Genomic DNA, 23,856 nt, shown 5'->3' with positions numbered 1-23,856 from the left:
CAGTCACAGCGTTTAGAAGCAAGTCTACATGTAGATCGTGCTATGTGAACGTAGGGGACTGGCGTATGTGTTGTTTTTTTGTGTTCGTATTGAGATCATTGACACTAAAAGGAAGTCTGTCTAAAGTTATTGTAACGTATGGTTCAAATGGATCTGAGCACTATGGGACTTAAATGCTGACGTCATCAGTCATCTAGAACTTAGAACTAGTTAAACCTAACTAACCTAAGGACATCACACACATCCATGCCCGAGACAGGATTCGAACCTGCGACCGTAGCGGTCGCGCGGTTCCACACTGTAGCGCCTAGAACCGCTCGGCCACTCAGGCCGGCATTGTACCGTAAATTTGAGTTTGTGCTACTACTTTTACGAGACGTTTCTGAACGAAGTACTGGTGCAGTATATAGTTTTGATATAAATTTATTAAATTTTATTAAATGTATTCGTGGTTGTCAATGTGGACTACCTTCAGCTGTATAATGGAATGACGCCAGTGAAAATAGGTGCCAGACCGGGAGTGAAATCCGGATTTCCCGCTTGTCCCGAGCGGTTGCCTTACCCTTTAGCTATCGATTCACTACTTACGGCCAGATCCAAACTTCCATGTGTCCACGTCTTGTACTCGTACATCGATTATGCTTTCCTGTCCGAAGGAACTTTACATTGCAAACTATACAATAACCCTGGGTCCGGTGTGGGGTGGCAGGTAGGGTGGGTGGGCTGCTGTGGCCTGTTGTGGGGTTGTGAACCACTGAGGGCTATGGCGGGACGAAGCAACTCCGTCGTTTCTAGAGCCCCGGTTTAATACAATACAATGCAATGTGTATACAACCTGTACTTGTGCATTCATCATATACGAGGGTGATTCAAATGAAAACCTTAAATATTTTTTTAAATATTATTTATTGTGCAGAAGTGGTACAAAGCTTTATCACTTTTCAACATAATCTGCCCCACGCTCAATGCAAGTCCTCCAAAAAAATGGCTCTGAGCACTATGGGACTCAACTGCTGAGGTCATTAGTCCCCTAGAACTTAGAACTAGTTAAACCTAACTAACCTAAGGACATCACAAACATCCATGCCCGAGGCAGGATTCGAACCTGCGACCGTAGCGGTCTTGCGGTTCCAGACTGCAGCGGCTTTAACCGCACGGCCACTTCGGCCGGCGCAAGTCCTCCAGCGCTTACAAAGTGCATAAATTCCTTTAGAACAAAATTCTTTTGGTAGCCTGCGCAACCACTCATGCACCACGTGGCGTACCTCTTCATCAGAACGGAACTTCTTTCCTCCCACTGCGTCTCTCAGTGTTCCACACATATGGAAATCACTTGGTGACGAGGAATGGCGCGATTCCTTGCTCGCTCTCTTCGTTTCCGTTTGGTGGAAGTGAACCCAGGTTTCGTCCCCAGTAACGATTCTTGCAAGGAAGCCATCACCTTCTCGTTCAAAGCGCCGAAGAAGTTCTTCACAAGCATCAACACGTCGTCCTCTCATTTCAGGAGTCAGCTGCCGTGGCACCCATCTTGCAGACACTTTGTGAAACTGGAGCACATCGTGCACAATGTGGTGTGCTGACCCGTGACTAATCTGTAAACATATTTCAATGTCATTCAGTGTCACTCGGCGGTTTTCCTTCACTATGGTTTCAACTGCTGCAATGTTCTGTGGAGTTACAACTCGTTGCGCCTGACCTGGACGAGTCACACCATTTGCGAACTTCCTACTCCAATCGTAGACTTGCTGCTGTGACAAACATGCATCACCGTACTGAACCTTCATTCGTCGATGAATTTCAATAGGTTTCACACCTTCACTACGCAAAAACCGAATAACAGAACGCTGTTCTTCTCTGGTGCAAGTCGCAAGTGGTGCGGCCACCTTTATGCTGATACTGCGACGGTATGTGTGCATCTGCACTATGCTGCCATCTGCAGGCCATTCTGCACGCTGTTTGTAGCACGCTTACCAACTTACAGGCTAACGGCGCGAAATTTCAAATTGTTACTACAAATTAAAGGTTTTCATTTGACTCACCCTCGTATATTCCCGCACAGGTGAGACATTCAACTATTCAACTTGAAAACAGCTTGCTTGGTGTCGGTGTTTAAATACGATATTGCAGTGCCTGTGTAATTCCGAATTACTATGCAAAGTACGTTGAGACATGCATGCATGCCCAAAGGAACTGGCACTGTGGCGACTACAGCCGTTATGTAATACATGAAATGTATTGGCAACCGCGAATATGGACAACCATCACCTGTAGAATGGAATGACGATGAAAATTTGTGCCGGACCGGCACTCAAACCCGGATTTCCCTCTTATCGCGAGTGGCCGCCTTACCATTTGGCTATCCGTCCCCAACTCACAACCATACCCAAATTTTGCACATGTCGTCAACCATATGACTACAACCTGTGCTCGTACATATGCGAGGTGCCGGGGCTAGCAGCGTATTTAGCACTAAATTCTTCTCGAATCTTCATATGGAAATATTGCTCTAAGCCCCCCCCCCCCGCTTTTTCTAACTCCGACTTTTGCTGTTGCACATGGAATAAGAAGAAATGCGAACTGACTGTAACCGACACTGCAAGTGGAGTAGAAAAGATTTTGGCACCTGCAATAATTTAATTGGATAGAAATTATTTAGATAAAGGAAAGTTTCATTAACCTAGTGAGAAATGAAAGGGTTGCTCTACTGATTAACAGAATGAAATTTCTGTCCAAAATAACAATTTGATTTATTATGACTAAACTCAAAATAATAAACAAAACACATGAAACATTTACAATACATCAAATTGGATACTCAAATAAATGCTGTGAAGGTGAAGTTGTCCATAAACTAGATTGTGACATTTATGACCAAGTGGTATGTGGAGCCAATTCCTTGCAAATCTTAAGAGAAACACCCAGCCAACCCAACATTAATTGCTGCTACTGTAGTGATAACTCAGACAATGAACATCCAAGACAGAACAAAGTTAGAAAAGACGAACAGGCGCGCTCTGCTGAGCTCTGATTATCACCTAGGAAAATTCCCTGATTGGCCGGTGCTGCGGACGTACTTTACCAAGCTGTCTTCTTAACAACAAGGACACGATCTAGCATACTGGAGGCGATGGCTGGTTGCTTCGACGTCCCATAGTGGTGATGATAATGTCGTGAGTATAGTCCGAAACAAATTCTCGTGATATGGTTGTTCCAGACTAAGGACTTCCTAGCAACACATATACGCCTCTGAGTAGATGAAGAAGGGTCGCTACACAATCACTGACGGTACAGTGAGTGATTTTAAAAGGAGAAGTCACACAGTAACTCCGGTACAGTCAACTTTAGCCAAAACTGCTCAAGACGGACAACATAGGCCGCTTGTACGCAGAATGCTCAATTGCCAACTGTACTCGGAAAGTTACGTTGAAGTCGAAACTTCAGCAACTTCGGCAAACAGTTACAATTAAATTAAAGTATATTAGACAGCCAACGGAAGGCAGGTTGTCCAGAGCAGTGAGAGCTCAGTCTTGTAACTTACTCCGACCAAAAGCCGAGAGCCGACCTCTCAAGAGCACCCGTACAAACCGAACACAGAACATTTCCGCCCCCACGACAGTGGTCGTGGTTAAATGTTCCAATCAGCAACTCGAAAACCGGCGGAAAATTCCCCTCTATTGCCGACGCAGTACTATTCCACCAATGGAGATACTTGGCGCCAATTTCTGCGCCGATTTTGCTACGGCAAGAGCTATTCCCTGGGCAAGCCAATCACAGTTACGATTTTGCAGAAAACGCGGGAATTTGCCCGCCAAGACTGCCTGGAAACACAAGTCATTCCCACGCCTCGCTGGTAGCCCGCCAGAAAGTGTTTTCACGAAGTTTCTGCAAAGTAACGGAATCTCTAGCCCAGCCGCTCCGTCAGGCCCCTGTGGGCGTGTCGCCGCCGCTCTTATGACAATGTCGGCATCTGGATAGCATTCACTCGACTCCCTCACACCCGTCGGCTTAACCCTTTCTAGATCAGCAGAACTCGCCTGTCACCGGACCACCCGGGTGACGAGAGACGCTGCGTGGGAAGTCCGCGTGTGAAGGAATAGCAACTTTTCACCGCATGCAATTAGAGAGGAAAATCGAATTACTCAGAATAAGATAGAAATATGAGAGGGGGCTCATGCCAACTCTCACATAGATTACGTATATTCCCATACACGTGAGACATTTTACTTGAAAGTCGATTGCATACATGTGTGCAAAGGAACTTTGCATCGTAATTCAGAATAACACAGGCACTGCACTATCGTAAGAGCGAAATTGGTGACACGTTGGGTGTGTGGTTCCCTCGATAGTATGGTGGAACGACGAGTGATCTGGTGTGCGTTTGCGGCGCTAGCTGGCCGATGAATGTGAAAGACGTTGGCCTGATGTGGCACCCGTTTTGCAGGTGTGGTTCCAGAACCGGCGCGCCAAGTGGAGGAAGGCGGAGCGCCTCAAGGAGGAGCAGCGCAAACGAGAGGAGCAGGAGAGGGGCAAGAGGGACCCCGACAAGGATGCCCTCGACGTCGACAAGGTCAGTCCGAGCTCTGATTGCAAACACTCCTCTCTCCGTGCTTCACACCAACCAACCCAATTCCTCAGCCACAGCATTCTGCCGTGGCTTGCGATATAGCCATGCTAGCCACAGTGGCGTAGCTATGCTGCCTACAGTAGGGTGCGACCGCTGGGTGTGTTGGTCCTGGAGTTTTTTTTTCATTAAAACACAACAGAGTGGCCCACCACCTGGGTGACTAAGGTGGGCTGTGTGCTACTTAAGACAAGTGACAAGCCAGGCAGTGTTAGGTCTCTTAGCTGTAATGGCTGCTTGCAAGTTATGTTAACAAGCCCCCATTCCGTTACCGTCCCTGCCACCTGGAGGCGGACCTTTTTCTAATGTTTCTGCCCTGGCTGTTGCTCTGTGTGTTGGTACACTCTTTAATACAGTGAGTGATGTTTATATGCAAAATAATTAATAAAAACTAATATGATTCATTAAGTATAAAATAAAACAAAATAGATATAAAAATATATACACAAAAGAAAACGAAGTTAAAGAATTCTAAACTATATGGTATCTACCAAGAACCGAGTTCTCCCTGATGCAATTTTAGAGTGCAAGGCTATACATGTGCCCAAAAAATGAAACTGAGCTAAATTTCTATATGTGAGATTATAAATGATGATAGAATTTCACATGAAACATAAGAGCATAATGAATATTAAAATATAATGGTATTGGTAAATTCTTGCATTAACAATCTTAGATACAGGAAGTATTCAGGCAGCTATGTTTAAACATAATAGGATTCCTCTATTCAAAATTTAAAAATTAAAGTATGAGGTAACATACAAATCATAAATTGTTAGATATAAGTGGTTACCAAAGTTAATATAATTAATAAAAAGAATATAATTATACTTAGAATAAAAGGAAATAATAAAACCTGATTCTCTCACATGCAATTCCTGAGTATGGCGGTTATGTATGTGCCTGTAGATTGAACATAACTAGATTCCTCTACATGACATTGTAAATAACGTTTCAAATTACACGTGAATAATAAAACAATATGAATATTAACATATAGCAATACAATTATACCTTGCAAGCTGTTAATCATAATTGATACCAAAGTTAGCCCCAGCACAAATAAAAATACAAAAAATATTCAGATAGCTGAAGGTTATACATAATCAATTCCTCTGTACAAGATTTTATTTGGGGAAGTAAATTACTAAAGCAGAAAACAATGTTAATATATCATAAAAGCCAGAAGTCTATAGTAGACAAATCAAGAATTAAGTGCCACGCCGTTTCCTTTACGACTATGTACTTTCCTCTAGCTTCGAGTAGGTTGGTAGCAACTCTTCTGAAACCTGAAACACAAGTGCCTCTTTTTTCATACAAAGTTATGACAGCTTTCGACAAGGGATCTCAAACGGATTCCATATTTGTAGATTTCCAGAAGGTTTTTGAAACTGTTCCTCAGACGCGCATTCAAATCAAAGTGTGTGCCAGTGGCGTATCGTTACAGTTGTGCTACTGCATTCGTGATTTCCTGTCAGAAACGTCACAGTTTCTAGTAACTGACGGAAAGTCATTGAGTAAAAGAGAAATGATGTCTGTGAATTTTATCCATAGTGGATACTGTCGAACTCCGTGACTTTTCCTTCACAGGGTGTAGAAAAATATCCGCTACCAGTCACAATAAAGGGTTATTTATTTGTCACACGACAGGTTTCGGGCTTGCGCCCATCCTCGGGTGTTTATACATTCATGAACATGTTTATACTGTTGGAGATCACTGTATAAATGCAAAGAAAAAAAATTTGCTGGTGACTACACAGATACAAGTGGGACAATTGTAAGTCGTAAGGCAGCATTTGACGAAAATATATCTGTACTTACATAAAGATGAAGCACCATCTAGATCTAAGTTCTCCAACAAAAATGTGAATCAAAAAAATTTCATAATGTGTATCAAGAAATGTCGCAGTCTATAACAGATTTTTAAATTTTTATATATGCAACACCCTTGCACTTCCTGTGGCTAAGTTCTTTGACCATAACCTACAAGTTTCTGTATGGGTAACATCTTTACATCTGCTACATCTAAGTTCTTTGACCACAGGCCACATGTTTGTCTATAAACATAGTGTATTTCACGAGTGCACATCATAATAGTGAAATATGAAGCTATACTTGGTAAAACTGTAATATGGATGATAAAATGAAAATAAATGTGTAACTAAGTAACTAAACTATCACCACAGCATAACTGTAATAATGGTGCTTCATCTTTATGTAAGTACAGATATATTTTCGTCAAATGCTGCCTTACGACTTACAATTGTCCCACTTGTATCTGTGTAGTCACCAGCAAATAATTTTTTTGTATTTATACAGTGATCTCCAACAGTATAAACATATACATGAATGTATAAACACCTGAGGATGGGCGCAAGCCCGAAACCGGTCGTGTGACAAATAAATAACCTTTTATCGTAACTGGTAGTGGATATTTTTCTACACCCTAATGATTTCTGTCCTTCCCCAAGTCAGTATTCAAAGCCCTCTGCTGTTCCTGAACTACATAAACGGTTTAGGAGACAATCTGAGGAGCACTCTTAGTTTGCAGATGATGCTGTCCTGTTACGTCTAATAAAGTTATAAAAAACTCAGAACGAATTTCAAAATGATTTACACAAGATATTTCGTCGGTCTAGAAAGGCAGTTGACACTAAACAATAAAAATTTTGAAATTATCCTCGTAAGTGCCAAAAGGAATCTGTTAAATTTAGCTTGGATCATACATCACACAGATTTACGCTGTCGGTTCAACTAAACCCTACGGATTGCAATTACGAACAACTTAAACTGAAACTGTCATACAGAAAACTTTATGGGGAAGGGGAACAGAAGACTGCTTTCTATTGACAAAACATGTATAAGAAGTTTCAGGGCCATTTCCCCATACCGCCTGATACATATGTCGATGGTGTAGATAGATAGAGCACAGGTCCCACAACTAACCTTCCCTCACCACAGCGCCGGCCAGAGTGGCTGAGCGGGCTAGACGCTACAGTCTGGAACCGCGCGACCGCTACGGTCGTAGGTTCGAATCCTTCCTCGGGCATGGATGTGTGTCATGTCCTTTAGGTTAGTTAGGTTTAAGTAGTTCTAAGTTCTAGGGGACTGATGACCTCAGAAGTTGAGTCTCATAGGGCTCAGAGCCATTTGAACCATTTTCTTGACCATCACCACAGTCAACACTCGCTTCATGCTGCACCAGTGACTTATGTTCCTGACGACAAAACTCCCTCAGCCCCCCCCCCCCCCCCCCACCCATCCCACTCACCCCGCTCTCTCCCAGGACAACCGATGAAGCCTAATTTATATACACACTAACACAAATTAAACAACGGACCACGAAGGAATTTTCCGAATGGGACGCAAGTACGTATGCGTGATGCACAGACACTGACAAACAAATGATTATAATTTCAGAAAAATCCGACAATTTATTCAAGAGAAAGAGCTTCACAAACTGAGGAAGTTAATAACGCGGTGGACCACCACTGGCCCCTGGTTGCCGAGCCGTGTGGCGGGCGACAGTGCCACCGATGTCCGTGTCGTCTCCAGAAACGCCGTTGGGCTCGAATCTCATGGAGTAGAATTGTCTTCAGTGATGAGTCCCGCTTCGACCTGAGCCCCGATGACCAGCGAGGACGTGTCTAGAGTCACCCCGGACAGCCGTGGGATATCAATCTGACTGCTGGCCACCATAAGGCTCGTCAGCCAGGAGTGATGGTCTGGTGTGCCATTCCATTTCACAGCAGGACCCCTTTGGTTATAATCTGCGGCATACTTACAGCACAGTGGAACATCGACGATATTCTACGCCCCGCTTTGTTTCCCTTCATTGTAAGCCACCCTAGGCGTACATTTCAGCAAGATAATACCCGCCCGCACACAGCGAGCGTTTCTACTGCTTGTCTTGGTGCTTGCCAAACCCTACCTTGGCCAACAAGGTCGCCGGATCTCTTCCAAACTGAGAACGTTTGGAGCGTTATGGACAGGACCTTCCAGTCATTTCGTATTATGACGATTTGACGTGCCATTTGGACGCGACCTCAGGAGGACATCCAGTAACTCTGTCAGCCAGTGCCAAGCCGAATAACTGCTTGCATAAGAGTGAGAGGTGGACGACTGCGTTATTGACTTCCCCAAGTTGTGAAGCTTTTTCTTTTGAATAAATCATCCAATTTTTCTGAAATTGTCATCATTTGTTTGTCTGTATACGTACGTCGATTTCCGTCCTATTCGGTACTTTCTTTGTTGTGGATCGCTTTTTGTTTAAGAGTATATTATCACATGGTGCCTTGCGTAGCGAAAAATGTTGAGTCCCCATTCATCTCTGTTCCACTTATATACGAGGGCCATCCAGTAAACAATGCCCCATATCTTTTTCTCAAAACATATTTATCCTTAAGAATTATAATTACTTGAAAATATCAGTCAACGTTCCTTTTACGTGTGCTGTTTTTCTACATAGCGTCCATCACGTTCTACGGCTTCACGCCAGCATTATGTAAGAACACGTGTTCCCTGTTCGTAAAGGTTCTTATCCAATACTCGTAATCATGTTGTCACTGCATGTATTACGCTCTCACCATCTTCAAAGTGTTCCCCAGGTACAGACAAGCAGGGCCGTGTTTTTAAAGTAAGGATCGTCTTTTAAATTCCGTCGCTGCATAGCCTGGGTCGGTATTTGGCGCATGGGCATTGTGTATTGGACTCTGTCGGCAAACCACATACGCCGTTACAGAATCATTCGGCATTTTTACGTTTGTTTGTAAGTACTTTAAATGCCTCCTCCGATTGAGAATCCCGCCGAATGTGAAACACGCGCTGTGACTCGTCTTCTTAGCGGTAAACGCGTGAAAGCGGTTGAAATTCCATCGTCAGGTCAGTGAAGTGTATGGAGAAAACATTGTGAGCGATAGCATGGTACGGAAATGAGTGAGATCTTTTAAAGATGATCGTACGAATATGCACGATGAGGGACGATGTACGTAACCTCCACTCATTACTGACGATCTGTAACAGAAAGTTGATGATAAAGTGAGAGTGAACAGACGCTTTACAATTTCAACCTTTCGTTACGAGTTCCCTCAAGCGTCAAGAAATGTGCTTCGTGCAGTTGTTACAGAGCGTTTAAATTATCGAAAGTTATACTCACGCTACGTACCGAAAATGCTGACTGAAATACACAAAAACAAACGTTAGGCAGTTCTTCGACTTTCTTAAGCACTGCAGTGAGGAAGATGACGAGTTTTGAATCCAAATTGCCACAGGCGACTAAACATGAATGTATTACTTTACACCTGAAGCAAAATAGCAATCCATGGGATGGCGGCATTCAACATTAACCAAGAAAGTGAAGTTCAAGCAAGCAATTTCAGCCCGGAAAATCGTGTGTACTGTTCTACAAATGCTTCAAATGGCTCTAAGCACTATGGCACTTAACATATCAGGTCATCAGTCCCCTAGACTTACAACTACTTAAAAATAACTAACCTAAGAACATCACACACATCCATGTCCGAGGCAGGATTACAACCTGCTACCGTAGCAGCCGCGTGGATCCGGACTAAAGCGCCTAGAACCGCTCGGCCACAGCGGCCGGCTGTACTGTTTTTCTGAGCCAGTATGGGGGGTGCTGCTTGCAGACTTTCTGCCTCGTAGTGACACAATAAAATCTACAGCTTATTATGACACCTCAAAGAAACTGCGCTGAGTAATCAAGAAAAAAGGCGTGGCATGCTGACTAAGGGGATCGTTTTGCTACATGGCGGTAGCCGTCCACACGCCGCCAATCAATTCCAGGAGCTGGTCGGTTTATTTGACTGGGACCAAGGTGATCACCCTCCGTACAGGGCCGATCAAGGGCGCAGAGACTACCACGTGTTCCTGCATTTGAAGAAGCATCTGTGTGGTCAGCGCCATGACGACGTTGAAGATATCAACGATCGTGTTGCAGTGTTTGTCTAATCAGGCGGTAGATGTCTACGAGGATGGTATTCAAAAGGTGATTGTACGATACGATAAGTGCCTTAATGTTGATAGGAATTGTGTAGAAAAGTAGATTAAAGTGCAGGCTTTTATGAAAAAAAATGAGGGGCTTTCAATAAGTGATGCAACACAACTCTTTCCCTCGACCAGTTTTGGTTGAAAAAAATGCTATATCTGTTGCGAGACGTCACGGAAAATTCTGCTTTAGCCTGTGTAGTTTCATGAAGTTCCGATTGGTGGCAGCGCTTTACGTAGCCTTCAAAATGGCGTCTGTAGCGGGCGTGCTTTCTAAGCGGAGTACTGTCATTGAGTTTCCTTTGGTGGAAAAACAGAGCATCGCAGATATTCGTAGGCGCTTGGAGAATATCTACGAAGACCTGGCAGTGAACAAAAGCACGGTGAGTCGCTGGGCGAGGCGTCTGGCATCATCGAAACAAGGTCGCGCAAACCTGTTCGATCTCCACGAGCCAGTCGGCCGCATGCATCTTTGTGGACACTGTCATTCGAGGTGATCGACAGATCACAAACACTTCGCTGCATAACTGGACGTCTCTGTTGACGGTGCTGACACAACCGTCCACCAGTTCGGGTATGCAGCCGCTGAGTTCCTCGCCACCTAACAGAAGACCAAGAAAAGTAAGGAAGTACCATCTGTCCGGAATTGCTTGCGCGCTACGAGGCTGATGGTGACAATTCTTTCTTCGAGCGTCGTCACAGCCGAACATGGGTTCATCACTTGGAATCAGAAACAAAACGGCAGTGCATGGAGTGGCGCCAAATCACCTCTCCTCCGTAGAAAAAGTTCAAACCCGCATCCTCAGCCGATAAAGTTAAGGCGACGGTACTGTGTTACACACAGGGAAAAAAAAAAAAAAAAAGACGACTACAGTGTGTTCTTGGCCATAAGAAGTCAAACGAACTTCTCATCTCCACGACAGTGCAAGACCTCACACAAGTCTGCACGCCCGAGAGGAGCTCACAAAACTTCATTGGACTGTTCTTCCTTATCCACCTTACAGACCGGATGTCGTATCTTTCGACTTCCATCTCTTTGGCGCAATGAAGGATTCACTCCGCGGCAAGCAATACGTTGATGATGGGGCAGTTATTGATGCAGCAAGTCGTTGGCGACGACGTCGACCAGTAGAGTGGTACCATGCGGGTATACACGCTCTCTCAGCAAATTCCTGTAAGGCCGTCCCATTGAATGGAAAGAATATTGAAAAATATAGTTTTGTAGCCAGAAGAGTGGGGAATAATATGGTGTATTGAAATCCCGAATAAAACCAACATGCTTATTGAAAGGCCCTGTAAAACTGCTAAGAAAAGTCTAGTTGTTTCATTTTTATTTCTACATCTACATTTATACTCCGCAAGCCATTCAACGGTGTGTGGCGGAGGGGACTTTACATGCCACTGTCATTTTCCACTCGCGTATGGTTCGCGGGAAGAAAGACTGCCGGAAAGCCTCCGAGCGCGCTCGAATCTCTCTAATTTTACATTCGTGATCTCCTCGGGAGATATAAATCGAGAGAAGCAATATATTCGATACCTCATCCAGAAACGCACCCTCTCGAAACCTGGACAGCAAGCTACACCGCGATGCAGAGCGCCTCTCTTGAAGAGTCTGCCACTTGAGTTTGCTAAACCTCTCCGTAACGCTATCACACTTACCAAATAACCCTGTGACGAAACGCGCCGCTCTTCTTTGGATCTTCTCTATCTCCTCTGTCAACCCGACCTGGTACGGATCCCACACTGATGAGCAATACTCAAGTATAGGCCGAACGAGTGTTTTGTAAGCCACCTCCTTTGTTGATGGACTACATTTTCTAAGGACTCTCCCAGTGAATCTCAACCTGGCACCCGCCTTACCAACAATTAATTTTATATCATCATTCCACTTCAAATCGTTCCGTACGCATACTCCGAGATATTTTACAGAAGTAACTGCTACCGGTGTTTGTTCCGCTATCATATAATCATACAATAAAGGATCCTTCTTTCTACGTATTCGCAATACATTACATTTGTCTATGTTAAGGGTCAGTCGCCACTCCCTGCACCAAGTGCCTATCCGCTGCAGATCTTCCTGCATTTCGCTGCAATTTTCTAATGCTGCAACTTCTCTGTATACTACAGCATCATCCGCGAAAAGCCGCATGGAACTTCAGACACTATCTACTAGGTCATTTATATATATTGTGAAAAAAGTGGCACTTAATTTAAAAATGGGCCTCGTATTAAGAACAGTAAAGAAAACCAGGGCATTGATTATTGAACGAATCTTGTACCTTCCTCACCGTGCCACGTGCCCGTAACGCCAAGTTACAGTATTCAGTGCCGCGGTGGGCAGTGGTCTTAATGTTGTGGCCCACCAGCGTGGGTGGAAGACGGGGCAGACCGCCGCGTAGTTAATTACTATTAGTGCGCCAGAATTAAGATGTCCCCCGGCCGCAGGAGACGGCTGTTGCCGCGAGTACAGCAACTCCTTGTCCTCATCTGCTAAGATGTTAGCAGCTGCGGCTGTGGCGCATTCATTTTAATTAGCGCCCTAAATTATTCCAAGATTCGAAGACGATAATTCTCGCGCAAAACTTGCTGCGGCGCGCGCGGCGGCGCCATATTTCAGACTGCTCGCACTTCACGTGATTAACCCCGGGAGCGACCGCAGCGCCGCGCGCGGATTAATTCTGCGGAGGCGTCCCGGTCGGCCAAGAGCGAGTAGTCGGCCAAGTGGCTGCTTACACGCCATTTACCGCCGCCGTAACTCACGCCCGCTTTATGTACTCGCGACGCCCGGACTCGAATATCAGCGGCGCCCGCGTCATTCATTAGCTCGCGGGACGTATCCATTACTTTCGCCCGAGGACTCTCCGGGAAAGACGAGATTAGCCGTTATTCTCTGTGCTGGCAGTGACTGAAGTACAGTAGCGCCCGAACGCAGTGCCTAGACTGCTCTTTCCTTAGTCGGATGAACTTCAGTATTCTAGTTGCACCAGTTTTCCGGAGATTTCTTCTATGGCTATACTGTCGGCCATTAAAATTGCAACATCAGGAATGATGGAATTTTACCTATCATCGATGTACATTACAGTAGCAGAGTACATGATTAAATCTGTAGGTAATATGGGGCTATATAGGGTGTGAAATTCTGTGCGCAGGGCGGCCAACTCAGGCAGCAACAGCGGTTCTAAGCCGCTTGAGCACAGAATCGAACAGAACTTGGACGACTGATACGGATGCGTAATTCCACACTGATTTTAGCCTGCCTGAGTCCATAAACAGTAGTGGCTAGTGAGTGTGGCATGCCAGTCTCCTGGCAACCTTGAGCACCCTCTATAGCGATGTACTTAGGACATCAAGGGGAAAGTGCAGTCTTGTCTTATCTTGCTCAGACAACTTACGGGAATAGAGGTACGTGACGTCTGCTGACGTTTCGATAGATGAATACCCCCTCATTTTCAAGCCACAAGTGCAACGAGAGAACGCTGTCCATTTACTCTACTGAAAAATGAAAAAAGATCACCATGATTTGGTCGACGCAGCAGAAGGAAATTTTATTGACACTCTTGAGGGTGTTTAGAACAAAGTGAGTGAGAGCGAAGAAGAATTGCATGATCTGCTGAATGGAATGAACAGTCTAATGAATACAGAATAGGGATTGAGAGTAAATCGAAGAAAGACGACAGTAATGAGAAGTACCAGAAATGAGAACAGCGAAAAACCTAACATCAGGATTGATGGTCACGAAGTAGATGAAGTTAAGGAATTCTACTGCCTAAGCAGCAAAATAACCAATGACGGACGAAGCAAGGAGGAATTCAAAAGCAGACTAGCACCGGCAAAAAGGGCATTCCTGGTCAAGAGAAGCCTACTAGTATCAAACATAGGCCTTCATTTGACGAAGAAATTTCTGAGAATTTACGTTTGGAGCATAGCATTGTACAGTAGAGAAACGTGGACTGTGGTAAAACCGGAACAGAAGAGAATCTAAGCATTTGAGATGCGGTGCTACAGATGAATGTTGAAAATTAGGTGGGCTGATAACGTAAGGAATGAGGTGGTTATGCGGTGAATCTGAAAGGAATATGTGGAAAACACTGACAAGGAGAAGGGACAGGATGATAGGCATCTGTTAAGTCACCAAGGAATGACTTACGTAGTGCTAGAGGGAGCAGTACAGGGCGAAAACCATACAGGAAGACAGAGACTAGAATACATCCAGCAACTAATTGAGGACGTAGGTTGCAAGGAAGAAAAGCGACGGATCACGCCGACAGAGCCATACACATCTGAGTACTGTCGACAGGGCGTGCGAAATATCAGCGCTGGTGCCGAATATAGCCTCCTTTTGCAGCAATGCAGGCAGGCAGAGACGATCGTAGAGGTGACGCATGTGGTCTTGCGGAATGGCTGCCATACTGTTTCCGCCTGGTGCCTCAGGTGGGCCAGATTTCCTGCCGGTCTCGCAGACTGCGCATGTTGACCTTGAAACTTCTTTATTAAAATATTTTACTTAAACTGCTGAGTGAAATTAAATGCAAGTGAACCTACTTTCTCTTTGCTTTTTTTTTATCATGTCAACACTGACCCACAATATTCTAGCGCAATGCAATCTGACCGCTCAAAACCATTACACCCTGACTTCAAATGATTAATTCAAAAGAATGGGCCTGACTAAAAAGAAATCTTAACAATAACCTATACATTTCATTAAGCACTTACCTCTGAAAAATCTTCATTACGCGAACTACTGCAATACAGCGAGCGTCAATGCTGCCTGCTAAATAAGAGATTCTAACTATTAAAGCCACCAACTACTAATAAGCATGTAGTTAGCAAAGGAGAGATTTTGTTGCAAACCAAATAATGTATTTTTTACCTTAATAACGTGACAGCCAGTTCAAACACGAATATAAATCGTCATTGACATCCAGTACAAAGATATATAATCATGAATAATTTTCCATCTCCAAGTCGGATACTTCCAGGTCGTTAGCCTACGCTAATACTTCAGACCTCTACCTCTCATCAATGCTAACTTCTTACTTATAACATCCATCACTGCTGGCTGTACACTTCCAACTGCCCAACAGTACTTCCATCACTGACTTCCAACTGCCCAACACTACTGGCGATTAACTTCCAACAACGAGTCCAACCAGCCAAAGAGTCTCTTACAAAGAAAGCGCAGTCAGAGATCCAATGCAAAGCGCTACACGGCGCTGCCAACACAGAAGCAGCCCACTTACAACCTTTCATTCAGTCTCAAACATGATCGGTGGGAGACAGAACTGGGGATCGTGCTGGCTATGGCAGTTGACGTACACCGTGGAGAGCAGGCTGGGTGTCACGGGATACATGTGGACGTGCACTGCCATCTTGGAAAAGCACATCGCACAGGAATGGTAACAGGACGGGTTGAATGGTGTTTTGGATGTACCGTGCACTGTCCAGTGTTGCCTCTTCGATCGCCAGAGAATAACATCCGTTATGAGACATCGCTCCCCATACTATGAAGCCATGTGTTGGCCCTGTGTGCCTCTGTCGTATACACTCTCACCTGCACGACGCCACACACGCGTACGACCAACATTGGCACCAAAGCAGAAGCGACTCACTCATCACTGAAGTAGTCCTCGATCGTCCTTCCATAAGCGCCTATCGCGACACCACTAGAAGCGATCTGCATGATGTTGGGGCGTGATCGGAAGATGTCCTAAAGGCACGCAGAAGGGCAGCCCTTCTGCACAGAGACAGTTGCGAATAGCCCTCGCTGATGCCCTCGTAGCAACAGTGTCACTATTTTGTTGTGAAGTCTTGGTGCGGTCCAATACGGCACTTGGTCAGATGTGACGCTCTTGAGGTGCATTTGTGCGTTGCCGCTGTCCGAACGCAAGCTGCCAGGGATGTGCGCCTTCTGCTGACCACTGGTGAAAACATCGATGCGCCGTGGAGATCTCTCGCTCCACGTGTAGCGCAATTCTGCTATATGACCATCAAGCTTCCCGCAGACCCACTATACACTCTCGCTCAATCTCTGTCAGTTGCAGAAACGGTTCACGCCAATGCTGTCGCAGCATGCTGACAATGTTGCAGACACAGACGGAAACTGGCTACTACTGCCTCTTGAGCTGAACATCTGCTCCGAAGCTTGCAACATTTCCGGGTGATATCGCTGTTCCTCGATTGTCGGCAGCGCTGCGTGTTTGATCATCGCATTAACTGCCCCCTCGTTGTCACGTGTAAGTATAGCATGCCTTAGTCGTCAAGATGTTCTTTCTTTTTCCAGTAGTATAAATTAAACCCTGAGCTGGCCGAGTATGCAGAAAGACACCCCCTCCCCCCACAAACACACATCGTAAACAACTAATGCCACAACACAACCAAAGATGACCAACGTCAGAAGTTATCGATAGTGAATATTCATCACCAGCTGGTGAGCCAGTAGCATTTACTGCGTCCATTTGTTACTTGAGCAAAGACAGAGAGGGATTCTAAGAATAATTTATGCAAAAACCTGCTCCTCTATTTACGGGATCAGTTGCTAGTTTAATTTCAACAATTTCCATAATAACATTATCCCAGTGGGTAGAAGTGTAGTGAAGCAACTTAAATCACATAATAAAAGCAAGTCTTGTGGTCCAGACTGTGTACCAATTAGTTCATTTCGGAGTATGCTGATGCAGTAGCTCCATACTTAGCAATCGTACACAACCGCTCGCTCGACAGAAGATCCGTGCCCAAAGACTGGAAAGCTTCACAGGTCACACCAATATTCAAGAAAGGTAGTAGGAGTAATACACTTAATTACAGATCGATATGCAGCTGGGTTTTGGAACATATATTGTGTTCGAACATTATGAATTACCTCGAAGAAAACGTTCTATTGACCACAGTCAACATGGGTTTAGAAAACATCGGTCTTATGAAACACAACTAGCTCTTTATTCACATGAAGTGTTGAATGCTGTTGACAAGGGATTTCAGATCGATTCCGTATTTCTGGATTTCCGGAATGCTTTCGACACTGCACCACACAAGCGACTTGTAGTGAAATTGCGTGCTTATGGAATATCGTCTCAGTTATGTGACTGGATTTGTGATTTCCTGTCAGAGAGGTCACACTTCATAGTAATTGACGGAAAGTCATCGAGTAAAACAAGTGATTTCTGGCGTTCCCCAAGGTAGGGTTATAAGCCCTTTGCTGTTCATTATCTATACAGGGTGTTACAAAAAGGTACGGCCAAACTTTCAGAAAACATTCCTCACACACAAAGAAAGAAAATATGTTATGTGGACATGTGTCCGGAAACGCTTACTTTCCATGTTAGAGCTCATGTTATTACTTCTCATCAAAACACATTAATCATGGAATGGAAACACACAGCAACAGAACGTACCAGCGTGACTTCAAACACTTCGTTACAGGATATGTTCAAAATGTCCTCCGTTAGCGAGGATACATGCATCCACCTTCCGTCGCATGGAATCCCTGATGCGCTGGTGCAGCCCTGGAGAATGGCGTATTGTATCACAGCCGTCCACAATACGAGCACGAAGAGTCTCTACATTTGATAGCAGGGTTGCGTAGACAAGAGCTTTCAAATGCCCCCATAATTGAAAGTCAAGAGGGTTGAGGTCAGGAGAGCGTGGAGGCCATGGAATTGGTCCGCCTCTACCAATCCATCGGTCACCGAATCTGTTGTTGAGAAGCGTACGAACACTTCGACTGAAATGTGCAGGAGCTCCACTGTGCATGAACCACATGTTGTGTCGTACTTGTAAAGGCACATGTTCTAGCACCACAGATGGAGTATCCCGTATGAAATCATGGTAACGTGCTCCATTGAGCTTAGGTGGAATACCATGGGGCCCAATCAAGACATCACCAACAATGCCTGCCCAAACGTTCACAGAAAATCTGTGTTGATGACGTGATTGTACAATTGCGTGCGGAGTCTCGTCAGGCCACACATGGTGATTGTGAAAATTTGCAATTTGATCACGTTGGAATGAAGCCTCATCCGTAAAGAGAACATTTGCACTGACATGAGGATTGACACATTGTTGGATGAACCATTCGCAGAAATGTACCCGTGGAGGCCAATCAGCTGCTGATAGTGCCTGCACACGCTGTACATGGTACTGAAACAACTGGTTCTCCCGTAGCACTCTCCATACAGTGACGTGGTCAACGTTACCTTGTACAGGCGCAACTTCTCTGACGCTGACATTAGGGTTATCGTCAGCTGCACGAAGAATTGCCTCGTCCATCGCAGGTGTCGTCGTCGTTCTAGGTCTTCCCCAGTCGCGAGTCATAGGCTGGAAGTGCCGTGCTCCCTAAGACGCCGATCAATTGCTTCGAACGTCTTCCTGTCGGGACACCTTCGTTCTGGAAGACTGTCTCGATACAAACGTACCGCGCCACGGCTATTGCCCCGTGCTAATCCATACATCAAATGAGCATCTGCCAACTCCGCATTTGTAAACATTGCACTGACAGCAAAACCACGTTCGTGATGAACACTAACCTGTTGATGCTACGTACTGATGTGCTTGATGCTAGTACTGTAGAGCAATGGGTCGCATGTCAACACAAGCACCGAAGTCAACATTACCTTCCTTCAATTGGGCCAACTGGCGGTGAATCGAGGAAGTACAGTACATACTGACGAAACTAAAATGAGCTCTAACATGGAAATTAAGCGTTTCCGGACACATGTCCACACAACATTTTTTCTTTATTTGTGTGTGAGGAATGTTTCCTGAAAGTTTGGCCGTACCTTTTTGTAACACCCTGTATAAACGATTTGGGAGACAAAATGAACAGCCGTCTAAGGTTGTTTGCAGATGACGCTGTCGTTTATCGACTAATAAAGTCATCAGAAGATCGAAACAAATTGCAAAATGATTTAGAAAAGATATCTGAATGGTGCGGAAAATGGCAGTTGACCCTAAATAAGGAAAAGTGTGAGATCATCCACATGAGTGCTAAAAGGAATTTGTTAAACTTCGGTTACGCGATAAATCAGTCGAATCTAAAAGCCGAAAATTCAACTAAATACCTAGATATTACAATTACGAACAACATAAATTGGAAGGAACACAGAGAAAATGTTGTGGGGAAGGCGTTTTATTGGCAGGACACTTAGAAAATGTATCAGACCTACTAAGGAGACTGCCTACACTACGCTTGTCCGTCCTCTTTTAGAATACTGCTGCGCGGTGTTCGATCCTTACCAGACAGGACAGACGGAGTACTTACAAAAAGCTCAGAGAAGGGCAGCACGTTTTGTATTATCGCGAAATATGGGAGAGTCACAGAAATGATACAGGATTTGGGCTAGACATCATTAAAAGAAAGGCGTTTTTCGTTGCAACGGAATCTGCTCACGAAATTCCAATCACCAGCTTTCTCCCAATAATGCGAAAATATATTGTTGACACCGACCTACATAGGGAGAAACGATCACAACGATAAAATAAGGGAAATCAGAGTACGTACGGAAAGATATAGGTGTTTGTTCTTTCCGGGCGCTATACGAGATTGGAATAATAGAGAATTGTGAAGGTGGTTCGATGAACCCTCTGCCAGGCACTTAAATGTGATTTGCAGAGTATCCATGTAGATGTAAATGTAGACATTGCTGGGAAACAGGTGTACGTTTCGGTGGTACTATTACTACCGTGGTAATCGGCTGACGCGGGGTAGTCACGCGGTCTAGGGCACCTTCTCACGGTCCGCGCAGCTCCCCCCGTTGGAGGTTCGAGCCCTCCCTGGGGTATGGGTGTGTGTGTTATCTTTAGCGTAAGTTGGTTTAAGTTAGCTTAAGTAGTGCGTAAGCTTCGGGACAGATGACCCCAGTAGTTTGGTCCCATGAAACCTTACCACAAATATCCAAAAAATTGGGTTGACGCTCGCCATTTATAAATATATGGCAGTATTGTTTATCCACCCCAGGAATCCAGTGTAGGGCAAAACTTTTTGTCAGTGACGTTTGATTTTAAAATGTCCTAAATATATCAGGCCTGACAGCGGAGAGGAGACAGTAGTCTTAATGTATTATATGATATAAATTTTTTTAATGCCTAGGTCACAAGTTTTTTCGCTACACAATTGAATCACCTCTAAAGCACTACTGAATTAGTTAGCGCACTGTAATTTATGAGAAAAAAAATGAAAGGACAACCAAAATGTTTCAAATGGCTCTGAGCACTATGGTAATTAACTTCAGGGGTCATCAGTCCCCTAGACTTAGAACTACTTAAACCTAACTAACCTAAGGACATCACACACATCCATGCCCGGAGCAGGATTCGAACCTGCGACCGTAGCAGCAGCGCAGTTCCGGAATGAAGCGCCTAGAACCGCTCGGGCACACTGGACGGCAAAGGATAACAAAACTTGTTATAAGGCAAAAAAAAAAAAAAATTCCTGCCTAGGCATCAAAAAAGTCTAAATTAATTTTTTTATTTAATACATTCTGAAGATATGTTTTGTAAATTTAATTTGTAATTTACCGGATTTGTAGCAGGTGACGTAATCATTTATTAACGAGTCGGTTAAACAGTTAACGTCCTGCATACCCCGAGGACCCAATTAATCATCTGTTCTTTATAAGAACGGGAGAACATTGGCCAACAGTTTTACAGACACTGTGATGCAATATTACGTCGTGTACGAATAAATTATTTTATGATGCGCCAGGTTTCGTTTTTCTCCTTTATCCGGTAAATTGCATCGAACGTTCGACTTCCAAGCATATAGAATTGTTTTCATATAAAGAGGCTCAAAATTTACTATTTCAAATTATTTGAAAAATTTATTTGCCTTCCTTATTTTATTAATTCTCATATTCCTACCAGTTTCTAAACGGAAAAAAATACAAATGAAAAATAGAGGATGAATGCATTTGGTACTGGAACACAGGTTCTCTGCTCCTCAACCAAATGCTTTGGTCGCTACACCAAAACGAGGCAATCATTGTACAGCATTCATCTTACAGGAATATACGCGACAGTAAAAAAAGGCTCTTTCCAGGAAAATATATGTTTGCCGATCCCATATACACTGACGAAGAAAATCGCAACACGAAGGAGGAGTTGTGCGACGTAAAGGAAAGTTGGCAGGCGTGTTTCTATTTCTGAAAATGATATCTGTTCAAATTTCGCGCCTGTCGTATAAAAGTGGCACTACTATCGCCACTTTGAGGATGCAAATTACATTTGCTTTAAATACACGCTGTAACGGTCGTCAGCGTTAGTTATCTTTGAGATTGGACATGGTGAGGTGGAGATAATAAAAAATGCGTTTAAGGCGACAACACCTTACTGAGTTTGAACGAGGTCACGTTGTAGGGCTACGAGAGGCTGGATGTTCCTATATTGCAGGAAGACTTGACAGGATTGTAGCCACCGGACATGACTGCTGGTAGCTGTGGCCACGAGACAGAACGTTCGCAAGATGATCTGGCTCCGGACGGCCATGTAGCAAGAGGGAAGACTACCGTGTTCGGCGTGTGGCTCTGGCGCATCGTACTGCATCTGCAGCAGCAGTCTGAGCAGCAGTTGGCACCACAGCGACACAACGAACTATTACAAATCGATTACTTCAGCTGGAACCCAAACGCCCTGTAGCGTGCTTTCTGCTGACCCCAGCGCCATTTGCGCCTTCATTGGTTGCGAGCGAGAGGTGGTTCTGTTTATGAGCCAGTGATGACCGTGTTTTGTTTACAAGGAGTCCAGTTGAGGACCTGCAACCAACCGGTCTGCGTGCAGACACTCTGGACCTACACCTAGAGTCGTGGTCTGGGCTGTGATTTCGTATGAGAGCAGGAGTACCCTCCTGGTTATCCCACGCGCCGTGACTGCAAGCAAATTTGAACGTCAATTTGGTGATTCGTTCTGTTGTACTGTCATTTATGAACAGCATTCCAGAGGGTGTTTTCCAACAGGATAACGCTCGCGAGCATACTGCTGTTGTAACTGAGCATGCTCTGCAGTGTGTCGACATGTTGCCTTGGCCTGCTCGATTACCATATCTGTCTCCAATCGACCAGATATTGGACATCATTGGACGACAACTCCAGCGTCATCCACAAACATCATTAACCTTCCCTATATTGATCTACCTTGTGCAACAGGCGTGGAACTGCATCCCATACACTGGCATCCAGCACCTGTGCAACACAGTGCATCCACGTTTGCATACTTGCGTTCAACATTCTGGTGGTTACACCGGTTATTATGCACCAGCATTTCACATTTGCAATGGCTCATTTCACGCTGACATTAACCTTCGATCTGACAATGTTAATCACTTAACTATGTTAACTAGACATATGTATTCCCGAAATTTCATTACTCTACGTTAATTAGTTTTTGGTGTTGCGATTTGTTTTTCCGTTATTGTAGAATGAAGAAAAGTGTTCAGTTTTTGATTTTCTACCGATCTTGTCAATTCTGAGTTGACTGCTCTTCACGAACTTTAATGTGGTTTTCTCAAAAACAAGTCTTTTCCATTTGGTTGTACACAAGTGACTTGCTCAATAGCCGAATCGGTTGGCCTTCTCCTCGTTACTTACACAGCCTTACAATGGCCGGCTCAAGAGTCCACTTGGATTTTGGTTGGGCGCAGGTGGAGTCCCGTGAGGGAGCGAGCCCTGTAGAGGACATGGAGGCGGCGTCGACGTCTGCGCCAGTGGTGCACGCGGACACGAGCCGGTCTCCGCTGAGCTGCAGCGACGCTGGGGACGCCGACGTCGGCGCGTCAGGCGCTCCCGGCTCCGCGTCCGCTTCCGCCCCCGCGCCGGCGCAGCAGACGGAGGCGCCGCCCCCGCTGCCTCCCCTGCTGGCGGAGGCGTCAGCGGCGGGGGCGGCGGCGGGCGCAGAGGCCAACTCGCTGCCCGCGTCCTACAGTCCCAGGTGGGTACCGCCGTCATCGCCCACATATTAGGTCGGTGCATAAGTTCGTAGCGTTTTTGTTTTGCATGTTGGTATTCCTGTTGCCATGGGTTTACTTATCGACCGTCATTTTTTATTTGTAGTTCACTGCTGCTATTTGCATATTGTCATTTTGTCATCTGGAAATAATGAGTGGAGCTCTGGAAGTTTGAAAATGAATTGCCAAGTGGAAAATCGGAACATTTCTGATATATTCTTCTGTTTGAGCTTAGTAGGGGGATGACGGCAGCGGAGACAGCCAGAACATTTGCCCAGTGTAGGGGAGTAATGCCACTGGA

At 44.9% G+C, this 23,856-nt stretch overlaps 1 protein-coding gene across 1 annotated transcript in view; it reads left to right on the top strand.

The window, feature by feature from the left end:
- Positions 1 to 23,856, top strand: part of LOC126455913 (homeobox protein unc-4 homolog) — a 476,524-nt gene that overhangs the window by 271,716 nt on the left and 180,952 nt on the right. Inside the window, exons 6-7 of the mRNA XM_050091671.1 lie at positions 4,442 to 4,567; positions 23,253 to 23,539. Of these exons, the coding sequence (XP_049947628.1) occupies positions 4,442 to 4,567; positions 23,253 to 23,539 (413 nt within the window). The remainder of the gene's footprint in view (positions 1 to 4,441; positions 4,568 to 23,252; positions 23,540 to 23,856) is intronic.

This window comes from Schistocerca serialis, chromosome 2, assembly GCF_023864345.2.
Source record: "Schistocerca serialis cubense isolate TAMUIC-IGC-003099 chromosome 2, iqSchSeri2.2, whole genome shotgun sequence".
Classification (NCBI taxonomy): domain Eukaryota; kingdom Metazoa; phylum Arthropoda; class Insecta; order Orthoptera; family Acrididae; genus Schistocerca; species Schistocerca serialis.
The sequence above is the reverse complement of the archived record's forward strand: the minus strand, read 5'-3'. Positions and strand labels throughout refer to the sequence as shown.